General features: G+C 42.3%; 1 protein-coding gene across 1 annotated transcript in view; it reads left to right on the forward strand.

Moving 5' to 3' along the window:
* LOC138681719 (protein unc-93 homolog A-like) overlaps positions 1 to 12,683 on the forward strand; it is a 106,201-nt gene that overhangs the window by 47,915 nt on the left and 45,603 nt on the right. Inside the window, exons 3-4 of the mRNA XM_069769504.1 lie at positions 1,172 to 1,353; positions 2,386 to 2,615. Of these exons, the coding sequence (XP_069625605.1) occupies positions 1,172 to 1,353; positions 2,386 to 2,615 (412 nt within the window). The remainder of the gene's footprint in view (positions 1 to 1,171; positions 1,354 to 2,385; positions 2,616 to 12,683) is intronic.

The following is a 12,683-nucleotide window of genomic DNA, read 5'->3' on the forward strand; positions in this document are numbered from 1 at the left end:
ACGAAATCCATTTAATATGGACACAAATCACACATCTCTAAATAAGACCTGCGATTCATTACCTGACGTTACCTCCCAACTTCAGGTCTTCCAGGGGGACATGACACGCTCGAGACACTACGTTTCATTTTTTCATATTTTGATTTTTATTAAAAAAATGAAATTAGGAATGTTGCAATTTTAACAATTACAAATGGTGCTTTCACATTGCATCTAGGGTCACGTTAGCTGGTCCCATTGAAGCATTCATCCAAACCCCCATAAAAGTGGGAACTGGATGTATGCATCGGCAGGGGCATAAACTGTAATGGTGATGGCAGAGATAATGTGTCCTATGACGTGCATCATTTTCGAAAGTGTTCGTCTACAACGTCTGAGTGTCTGCCCTCTAGTAGGTGTGTACTCCCGAAAATGATGCACATCACCATTACAGTCTATGTTTCCGTAGGCACATGGTTTTGGAACCCGTTTTGCTGGGGGTTTGGAGGTATGCCCCGATGGGTCCAGCAAATATCATCCTAGACGTAATTTGAAAGCATCCTTAGACTTATGCTACCTGTCCTTTTGGGAAGAGTTCTCGGCAGGCTTCTTATCATCAGAGTCAGGGTTACAGTGACTGGTAGATTATGTGTTATTAACTGTGTATTATCAATCACTATAGGTAATGTCACGGAAGCTCCCTCTCCCTTCACAATGACTTTTGTACAGGTTAATTAGATGCTTCAATGGAAAAGATAGGGCGAGAATATGTTCATTGTGGATTTTCGAAAATAACAGTATCTTAGATTCTAGAAATCTACAGTGGCCAGTGTCAAACTTGCAAGACTTCCAATTTGTTTATGTTGAATAAAGATTGTGACATGGAAATTCAAGATATATTTATTTATTTATATTTTGCGCAAAAACCTGATTCAAGCAATAGGTCATTTTCTGATGACACATTTCCTTTAAAGTTGTAATTAAGTCTGTATGTAAAATTACATGTCATTTTTATTCACATGTTTTACAGGCATTTTGTCTATGTTGTAGTAAAAACCTACTGAAGTCTATAGAGTTTAGTGTCCCTACACTTTTCCTGCAAATGTATAAAAATCTAGAATTTTTCAGTATACTAAATAACGTATAAGTTGGATTTTCTTGCTATATGTATTTATTTTCTCTTCTGTTACAGAGCAGTCTCAATAATATACAAGGACTTGGTGTTGCATCACTAAGTGTAATGTATGTGTCCCTCAGTCTTTCTTCCCTACTGCTACCTCCTCTACTTATAAAGAAAATTGGATGCAAATGGACGATTGTAGCATCAATGTTTTGCTTCATTTCCTACAGTCTTTGCAACTTCTACCCAAGCTGGTAATTTTTCTTTGTAAAACTTCTTTATTTGCTTTTTTTAGTAGTAGGCTAAAAACAATACAAAGGGAGGAAGATTGACAGACTAGGTGACACTACCCAGCTATAAGTTACCGTATTCTAAATTTGGGGAGGAAAAAAGGATAGCCAGAAGGTACAAATGGGAAAAAGGAGAGGAGCCACTCAATTACAAAAACATAAAGTGTATTTTATATTAGTCAAATCAAGGAATCACGAAAATGTGAAAGAATCTGAGTGTATTTAAAAATTGAATATTTAGGCCAAACTGTTTTGGTCTACTAGCGTTTATCCTTTACACAAAATAGAAGTACATTTTAATGGTGCTCTGGTATAACTGCAAAGTCCTCCCAAAGTGCAGATGTAGCTCTAGTTGTCGAAAAGAAGCGCAACACCAAGTTTGCTGGCAACAGACAACTTTGTCAACTTGAAATACAAGATTTGTAGTAAGTTCTCTCTGGCACAGAATCAAACAATTTTAATCACAGGTAGCAGGTCAACACCTTCTTATTATACAGGACAATAGATAACATCAAGCTATTTAGCCTTCTTTGCATCTGATACACATGCCCTTGACTGGAATCAGCCTTTACAATTCACTTTAGTTAGTCAAACCCATCTCTATACCAGGACTGCTTAAACTGTGACCTACTTACTCAAACAGTCCCTGGCTCACCACTCCACCCCCACTGACCACTCGGGGTGTTTAGCCATACTTGCTGCCCTTTGAACTTACACTACCTGAGGGACAAGAAGACACCATGTGCTATGTTGGCCTACACATGGCAGCTAATTACACAGTGAAACACCTGGCCTGAGTATTACGACATATGGTGATGGCATAAACATGTATCCACATAGGTCCAGTATAGGTCCTTCTTATTTCCTAGTAGACGATCTTACTAGTTGATTCATCATATAGTGATAATTTTGTAATGAACATTTCAGAAGGGTGATAAGAAAGATGATAATATGACGCTAAACAACTAATTTGAAAGTGTATATGTTCTCTTTTAGGCCTACACTTATTATTTCCTCAATACTTGTTGGCCTAGGAGGTGGACCCCTGTGGGCAAGCAAGAGTACTTATATAACAATAACTGGAACCAAATATGCAGAAACGTGTGGAAAATTATCCAAAGATGTTGTAAACCAGTATTTTGGGATATTTTTTTTAATCTGCCAAACTTGCCGTGTTTGGGGAAATCTTATTTCTTCTTTGATATTTCATCTAACACCAAATGCAGGTAAAATGTACATGTTATAACAGCAGTAATATATTATAATTATATTGACTCACATGGTGGTGAAATTAACATATTTCCTCAGTCTTCTTTGTCAAATTCCTATTGATATGTACAACTTTCTTATTGTTAACTTAAAATAGTTGATAAAGGCTTTAAAGTACTTTTCATATTACCAGTACACAGAACCTGCATTATCGATGTTCATTACATTTCATGCTCCGAGCCTCTTGCTCCATTTCATATGGACATCCGCAATTTATCTTTGCATGTTTTTTATCCACCTGTGGAAATCACCGCATTTTGCGGACTACAAGATGCACAAGACCGTAAGACACACCTCCAATTTTGGGGAGGAAGATAGGATTTTTTTTTAATAAAGTGGTGGTGCATCTTATAGTACACTTTTATGGTACCTTACCGTGGGTGGAGCCTGCGGTGGAGCGGGGTCCCAGTAGGTAGGTGCACTGGGATGATACATGATGTGTTACAAGCTGGAAGGCATGATAAGCATTCCAGACTGAGATGCATGAGGTAGGAGGAAGCAGTAGTTCAAGGTATTTCCGCAGAGTTTATGTGCTTCAAGCTGGAGTGGACGAACATGTGACAATATTAAGAGGACTCTTGACTGACAGCATGCAGGGCAGTCATATTTGTATGTTTCCATAGTGTTTATGGGCTTCAGGCTGGAGCATACATACAAAGCTGCCACCAGGAATTTCAGGGCCCCATACTGGCAGACTTTTCGGGCCCCCATGAGACTCCACCCAAGCTCCACCCCAGCTCCGCCTCCATTCCAGCTCCCTCTCCACCCCTCGAACCTTCCACAGTCCCACCGCCCTCTCTTTGAAAATCTCCACTTCTGTACCACGTCCTCACCAGTTCCTTGACGAAGGGGCAAAGCATGCATTTGTGCTGGAGACTAGCCTATCTAGGTGGGAAATATGGGCAAGAGCCTTGAATGACCACTTTCTCCTTTGTTTTTATGCATCTTTGAGCTTGTTTAAAATTTATCTGGGAAATTAGCTTGGAACAGTGTGGGTTTTTTCTCCACTGAGATACTCCAAACTGCATTAGGGCAGTCTCACACGACCAGATAATTCCGGTACCGGAAAAATCGGTACCGGAATTATCCGTGTCTGTGTGCCGGTGCATTTCTGTGGCACATCAGTGTGGCCCACAAGCGGCCACCCGTGTGCCCACTGGGTACCACACGCACCGTGCAGGAGACAGCACTAAAGTTTAGCGCTGTCCCCTGCATCTGGTGCTGAAGCCGCGATTTATATCTTCCCTGCAGCAGCGTTTGCTGTAGAGAAGATATGAATAATCGTGTTTAAAATAAAGATCCATGACCCCCCCTCCCACCCCCTGTGCGCTCCCACGCTGTTATTAAAATACTCACCCGACTCCCTCGCTGGCTGGCGCTGCTTCCTGTATGGCCGCATCTTCTACTGTATGAGCGGTGACGTGGGGCCGCTCATTTACAGTAATGAATATGCAGCTCCACCCCTAAGGCACTAGCACTTTACTATGATTATCTTTCTTAAATATATATATTTTTTCTTGGCTTATATCCCTTACCCACTACTCTGAATTTTTGGATAAGCTAGTCTTGTATCACCTGAGCTTTTCTATTGACTTTGTCTACTTATATTTACATAATTTTTTGTATATCTGTCTTTTGAATAAAACGACGATATTGTGAATAGATTTTTTGACTGTTTTTCGGTATTTGAGTATTTATACACAATGCTGATAGCTCTCATTCTAATCCTACTTGTCATAATATCAGACAAGTGCAGCAAACTGATTTGTACAGACCAAGAAGTGGCCCCAATTATTAAATGTATGAATACCAGTGCGATAACTCCATGGTTTTATGTATTTTTTTTATATAGATACTGACATTTAAAGTTAAAAACAGCAACAGCAAAATCACTGCCAGAATTGCCATTTTTTCCCTTTTTGTCACTTTTTGTCCCACCCAAATCAAGCCTTACATCGCTCCATAGAAAGACAAGTAAAGTTATGGATCTTGAGAGGCAGCAATGAAGAAAAGACAATTACTGATTTTTGAAGGGGGCACAAGTAGTATAATGTAAAAAAAAATGATTTGTTATTACTACAATCATACAGACCCAGAGAATAAGCTGATGATGCAAAATTTGCGATGTGAAAAATCAGTGGCAGTATTGCTGTTTTTCCCAACGTCAGAAAGAGTTAATAGATTAATCTGTAATTTATGTGTACCCCAAAATGGTGGCATTAAAAACTACAACTTGTCCTGCATTAAACAAGACCAATACAGCTACATCAATGGCAACAAAGTTATAGCTATTGAAATATGACGATGGAGAAATTACAAAAATAAAATGCACGATTGCATCCTGAAATGAACGGAGCGGCTGGTCAGACATGCATGTGGCTGCTTTATTAATTTCAATGGGAGTTCCAGCTCTTTCCGGAAATCTCAGTCAAATGAATTGAGCAGCTGCAGGTATGTCTGACCAGCTGTTCCATTCATTTCAAGAGGCAGTTAGAGGATTTACTTCTGCAAATCCCCACTGATCACGAAAAAAGGGGGCCCCCGTAAATTTCATTGCCCCCTAAAATGAGCTGAATGAGCATGCCTGCAGCCACTTGATTGTAAGGGTAAGCTCACACAGAAGATTTTCAAGTACAATTTTCGTGGGGACAGGTGCTTTTTCGGCCTTCCACAATCCTCATCACTGTCTCCCATAGAGCTAAATGGGAGGCATGACGTAAACTGCGCCATGGATAGTCAGCAGAATGTCAGAATGGCTGTCAATGCAAAACTTCTAATTGAAGAACCGCCAGGTGAACTGGCCCTAATAATTATCCCATATGTTGTGCATAGGGGATAAGTGTTAGGTTAACACATTATCCCTTTTACGGTGATATAGGTGACTGTACCTAATTGCAGGCAGACAGACAGTAGTCATTAGGGTTGAACTTAGTATTTAGTAGTTTGCAGGCAGGCAGCACACACAGACGGCTTTTAACTTCACACTGCACGAGCAGGAAGGGGGGCACAAGAAGAGTAGCGGGCAGGTGGGCCAGCGAGTGGATGAATCAGAGGATGCATGGGGAAATGGGAGATCGGGCGGTCCCGTGGACGTGCGATCGGGCGAGCACATACTTCTGATCACTTTTGTGCCTTCAACTCCTCCATATAATGTGCCTCAAGGGCCTAGGGTGCGCTGGTAGCTTAGGACAGAGGACGTGCTGGCAGGATGTGACATCACTGATGTCAGACACAGCTGGCCCCCACTGCTGCAGCCATGCAATGTAAGTAGCTGCAGCTATGAGAGTCTGGGGTCCCGTAGCTTAATAAAGCAAAGTAAATTAATTAGCCCAGGCTCCAGAGTGCCACGCAGTCTGCTAGGCCATTTATACAGTGGCTTGGCTGTGCTGCCTCAGCACAGGCTACTCCGCATGTCTCACCTAGTCCATGTTCCCCCCCTTTGCCTCTGCTCACCGGGCCCCATACACCAGTAATGGCAGTAATGGCCTGATAGTGGCGCTGCACACATACAGTCATGGCCAAAAGTATTAACATCCCTGCAATTCTGTCAGATAATACTCAGTTTCTTTCTGAAAATGATTGCAATCACAAATTCTTTGGTATTATTATCTTCATTTAATTTGTCTTAAATGAAAAAAAAAACACAAAAAGAATTGTCCTAAAGCCAAATTGGATATAATTCCACACCAAACATAAAAAAGGGGGTGGACAAAAGTATTGGCACCGATCGAAAAATCATGTGATGCTTCTCTAATTTGTGTAATTAACAGCACCTGTAACTTACCTGTGGCACCTAACAGGTGTTGGCAATAACTAAATCACACTTGCAGCCAGTTGACATGGATTAAAGTTGACTCAACCTCTGTCCTATGTCCTTGTGTGTACCACATTGAGCATGGAGAAAAGAAAGAAGACCAAAGAACTGTCTGAGGACTTGAGAAACCAAATTGTAAGGAAGCATGAGCAATCTCAAGGCTACAAGTCCATCTCCAAAGATCTGAATGTTCCTGTGTCTACCGTGTGCAGTGTCATCAAGAAGTTTAAAGCCCATGGCACTGTGGCTAACCTCCCTAGATGTGGATGGAAAAGAAGAATTGACAAGGGATTTCAACGCAAGATTGTGCGGATGTTGGATAAAGAACCTAGACTAACATCCAAACAAGTTCAATCTGCCCTGCAGTCCGAGGGTACAACAGTGTCAACCCGTACTATCAGTCGGCGTCTGAATTAAAAGGGACTGTATGGTAGGAGACCTAGAAAGACCCCACTTTTTACCCTGAGACTTAAAAAAGCCTTGCTGGAGTTTGCCAAAACTAACCTGAAAATGCCTAAAACGTTTTGGAAGAATGTTCTCTGGTCAGATGAGACAAAAGTAGAGCTTTTTGGGCAAAGGCATCAACATAGAGTTTACAGGAGAAAAAAAAGAGGCATTCAAAGAAAAGAACACGGTCTCTACAGTCAAACATGGTGGAGGTTCCCTGATGTTTTGGGGTTGCTTTGCTGCCTCTGGCACTGGACTGCTTGACCGTGTGCATGGCATTATGAAGTCTGAAGACTACCAACAAATTTTGCAGCATAATGTAGGGCCCAGTGTGAGAAAGCTGCGTCTCCCTCAGAGGTCATGGGTCTTCCAGCAGGACAATGACCCAAAACACACTTCAAAAAGCACTAGAAAGTGGTTTGAGGGAAAGCACTGGAGACTTCTAAGGTGGCCAGCAATGAGTCCAGACCTGAATCCCATAGAACACCTGTGGAGAGATCTAAAAATGGCAGTTTGGAGAATGCACCCTTCAAATAAATATCAGGGACCTGGAGCAGTTTGCCAAAGAAGAATGGTCTAAAATTCCAGCAGAGCATTGTAAGAAACTCATTGATGGTTACCGGAAGCGGTTGGTCGCAATGATTTTGGCTAAAGGTTGTGCAACCAAGTATTAGGCTGAGGGTGCCAATACTTTTGTCTGGCCCATTTTTGGAGTTTTGTGTGAAATGATCAATGTTTTGCTTTTTGCTTCATTCTCTTTTGTGTTTTTTCATTTAAGACAAACTAAATGAAGATAATAGTACCAAAGAATTTGTGATTGCAATCATTTTCAGGAAGAAACTGAGTATTATCTGACAGAATTGCAAGGGTGTCAATACTTTTGGCCATGACTGTATGACAATATTAATATGAAGAGGACACATGATAATGTGCAGGGCTGGCGTATTTGTTTGTTCCATGCTGGAGCGCACATGTGATAATGCTAAGAGAATACATGACTGATAACATGCAAAATGGGTGTGTTTGTGTTCTTCAAGCTGGAACGCACATGATAGTAAAAGCATGCAGTGGAGGGCACTTACCGTATGTGTTCCATAGGGGAGTACATAGGTAATAATCTTAAAAAGGGGTGTGAGGTAATAACTTAGGTAATAAAGTGGCATTAGTACAATCCATATTGATGTATACACATAATAATGTTAAAGGAAACGTATGAAATGCATCAAAAACACACAATAAAAGTGCGTTAATCATAAATTAACCTCCAAATAGAGCAAATTAACTGCCAGCAGCGAAGACAATATTGTGAAATATAGTGAAAAAGACAAAGTGAGAGAGGGTGGGAATGAAATATAAATATATCATGATGCATATAAAAAAGAGTGATACATAAATATTGTGAGATAAAAATTATTTTAATGTGAGAATAAGTGCACCAGACAACATAAACCGAATAAACCCTGATACAAAGATTTGGCGATGTGAATGACAACAATGGAACTATAGCCCACCCCAATGGATCTCATAAGCATTTATATATCTCCCGTTAAATGGTACTCTAAAAGCGAAGACACAGAAGGGGAAAAAGAAAACCATCTAATGGCATATATATATATAAGAATTTCACCTTTAAGATTTATTACTATTATGATCATAGTTTTGTCATATTAGTTCACCTTACTTTAATTAGATGAATTTTATTTTGATATTTTCTTTTTACTTTTGGCTTAGCTATTGCAGAGATAGGCTTCATATAGTATATTCATGGTATATTTGAGAGTGAAAACAATTTGCATATATATAGTAGCTATTGAGTCCATTCTACGCCCTGGTGGCGAGCATTTTTATTGGTACATTTCTGCGAATTTGCATATACAGTGTCTTCAATAAAATGGCGCAGGAGATCACGGTAAGTGCATGTGCTGACTCCAGCCTCATTTTATTAAAGTAATGTACTACAACGTCAACATAGCAGTGGGCACGCGCCGGCCATAGAGATGATGGCGATGGGTGGTGCTATGTTGACATTGTAGTACATTACTTCTATAAAATGGCACCAGAGTTAGCGTGTGTGCATACCGTGATCTTCGGCATCATTTTTTTGAAAACACTGTATATGCTCAATGTCTTAAAAAAATGAAAAAATGGCATCGGATATGGCGGTAGGTGTACGCACTGATTCCGGTGCTATATCAAGGCACTGTCAAGAAAATAGGGCAGTACTGATTCGGTCATAGTGCCTGACTGACACTGGCTCTACATTGAGGTCTGTCAGTCAGAGCTAGGGGTTGCGGTTACAGCGGCCACTCTGTATTCTCAGAGGAATTACTGAACTTGCAGTGCCCCTGCCCCATTACTGAAATCGAATGCTGCCGGGGAGAATAAAGTTCATTTACTCCCCACTGCATTCAGCTGTGTGCAGGCGCTGGGCAGCATAATAACACTGTTAACCTGCAGATTAACCACATATATGCAGGTTAACAGTGTTATTTCTAGTGACAGGTTCCCTTTAATGTAGCACAAAAATGTACCAATAAAAATACTCACCCCATGGGCGTTGAACGGGTTCAATAGCTAGTCCTGGTATATGCTCCCCCATTCTTGTATATGCTACCCCACCTTAGTCCTTCATCCTATTATATGCTCCACTATCCTGGTCCCCCATCCTATTATATGCTCCCCCATCCTGGTTTACCGTCCTAGTATATGCTACCCCATCCTGGTCCCCCATCCTATTAAATGCTCCCCATCCTGCCTATGCTGCTGTTGTTCCATACATGCATACAAATAAACCCACTCCTACTCACCTTACCCGCTCCCCTGCAGCGCATTGTCTGCATTACATATTTAAATAAAATGTGCGCATACCACGCTATCCAGTGCCATTTTACTATGTGCAGGCACTGACTCTTGTGCCACGCTCCTCCTCCTGCCTCGCGGTATGTCCTCATGGCGCCAGAGACAGCGGTATACGGTTAGCGCTTAAATCTCTGGTGCCACACTCCTCCTCCAGCCTCGTCCTCCTCCTGGTCTACTAACACTAGATGTGTCCTTCCTTCTGACTCCGGTCACACCACGAAGGGGCAGGCATTGCCTATACCTGCTTCGGACTAAAGGATACATCCAGCTTTATATGTATATATATATATATATATATATATATATATATACACCACTCAAAAAAATACAGGACACACTGAAATAGCACAATATAACTCCAAGTCAATCACACTTCTGTGAAATCATTCTGTCCAGTTATGAAGCAGCACTGATTGTGAATCAATTTATCCTGCTGTTGAGCAAATGGAACAGACAACAGGTAGAAATTAAAGGAAATTATCACGACTAACCCTATAATGGAGTGGTTCTGCAGGGGGTGACTTCAATTTGCATTTTGCCATTGCTGTCACCCCTAGCGGTACAACCCACAGAAGCTGCTCAGGTAGTGCAGCTCATCCAGGATGGCACATCCTTGCAAGCTGTTGCAAGAAGGGTAGCTGTGTCTGTCAGCACAGTGTCCACAGCATGGAGCAGATACCAGGAGACAAGCCAGTACACCAGGAGATGTGAAGGGGGCCGTAGGAGGGCAACAACCCAGTGTCACGCACAGTGTGGGAAAGAATAAGTGCAATGTGAAGAGATAAGGGAAGGAAGCCCAGACACAAGGGAAAGGGTGAATGGAGACCTATAGGCAGATATAATAACACCCTACCTCCCCTGCCATCCTTAAATTGGTTCTTCACCAATCGCCGAGCAGGAAACCTAAGCCCTGTATCTCCTTAGAGCTAAGCTCTGGAGTGGGAGGTGGTGGGATCTGCACTGGTCAGTCCCACTGTAAACTAAAGACAAAAAGGTAGACAGACAAGGAGAATGAACTTAGCTTGAGTAGACTCAGAGAGGTAACACCAAACATCCTCAAACAGCTCCAAAGAGAAAGTTAGCTGACTGCTATGGCTCCAAGCCTTCGCAAGGGAAAAATGTGAACATCACTGGCGACTCTCTGCAGTAGACTGGGGTTTATAAACAACCAGGTCCAGGTGTGTCAACTAGAGCTGGAGGGAGGTTGCTGCTGTGTCCGAGAGTGAGAAGGATTAAAGAGGTGTCTGTAATGCCAAACGCAGACACCTTCTGCAACCAGATTCAGAGCAACAGTCTATTGCATCTGACACACCCGTGACAGTATCCCCCATTCTACGAGTGGCCTCCGGACACTCAGGATCAGGTTTCTCAGGATAAGAAGTGTGGATTGAATGAACCAGTCTGTGGGAATTAACCTCTTATGCTGAAACCCACATCCTTTCCTCTGGACCATAACCAGTGCACCAAGTACTGTAGGGAACGACATTGGAGATGAGTACCTACAATCCTTGAAATCTGAAATACCAGATTACCATCAACCATTATTGGGGGAGGTGGTAGGGGTGAGAAATCAAGAGGTTCCACACATTTCTAGAGCATTGAATGTGAAAGACATTGTGGATCCTAAGGACCTGAGGTAGCTCAAGATGAATCTCTGCTGGGTTAATAACTGCGGTTAATATATATATATATATATATATATATATATATATATATAGGTCACAACTTCCAGGACGGAACCTTTAACTTGATATTCCTGATTCCTGGTATACAACCACGCAAAGCCATTCACATTCAGGTCTGGACCTGTCAAGCGCTTTCTGTCAGCAATATGTTTATTCCTGTCTCCCATGATATTCAAATTACTCAGAACCTCCCGCCACACTGAGGAGAGCGATGAAGCAAAATGTTCCTCTTCAGGAACTCCCATAGCCCCTCCCCCCTCTAAAAGTACCAAATTGTGGATGGTAACCGTATGCACCAAAAAACGGTGACCTGCCAGTAGATTCTTGACAATGATTATTTATAGCAAATTCTGCCAGCAGTAAGTAGGATGCCCAATCCTCTTAATTTTCAGAGACAAAACACCTGAGGTAAGCCTCCAAATTCTGATTAATGCGCTCGGTCTATTTGACTGGGGATGGAAGGCAGAGGAAAAGGACAGCTGCACCCCCAGATGAGAACAGAACGCCCACCAGAACTTGGAAACAAACTGAGTCCCCCAATCTGACACCACTTCGGAGGAAACCCCATGAAGCCTCATAATCTTATTTATAAACATCCAGGTCCAAGTGTGTAAACTAGAGCCGGAGGGAGGTTGCCGCTGGGTCCAAGAGTCAGAAGGATTAAGGAGGCGTCTGTAATGCCAAATGCAGAGACTTTCTGCAGCCAGATGCACAGTGACAGTCTGTTGCATCTGACACACCCACGACACCCAGCAGCAGGACCGCTACCTCATCCTTTGTGCAAAGAGGAACAGGAGGAGGAGTGCCAGAACCCTGCAAAATGACCTCCATCAAGGCACTAACATCCATGTGTCTGCTCAAACTGTCAGAAACAGACTCCATGTGGGTGGTATGAGGGCCCAACGTCCACAACTGGGTGTTGTGCTTATTGCCCAACACCGTGCAGGGCGATACATGTTTGCCAGAGAAAACTGAGATTGGCAGATTCGCAGATTCGACATTGGCGTTATGTTCTTCACAGAAGAGAGCAGGTTCACACTGAACACATGAGACAGACATGACAGTCTGGAGATGCCATGGATAACATTCTGCTGCCTACAACATCATCCAGGATGACTGGTTTGGCAGTGGGTCAGTAATGATGTGGAGAGACATTGATTTGGAGGGCCGCTGTCACGGGTTTACCACACCAGAGAGGAGCTAGATGTCACAGACGTGGT

This window comes from Ranitomeya imitator, chromosome 5, assembly GCF_032444005.1.
Source record: "Ranitomeya imitator isolate aRanImi1 chromosome 5, aRanImi1.pri, whole genome shotgun sequence".
Lineage (NCBI taxonomy): Eukaryota > Metazoa > Chordata > Amphibia > Anura > Dendrobatidae > Ranitomeya > Ranitomeya imitator.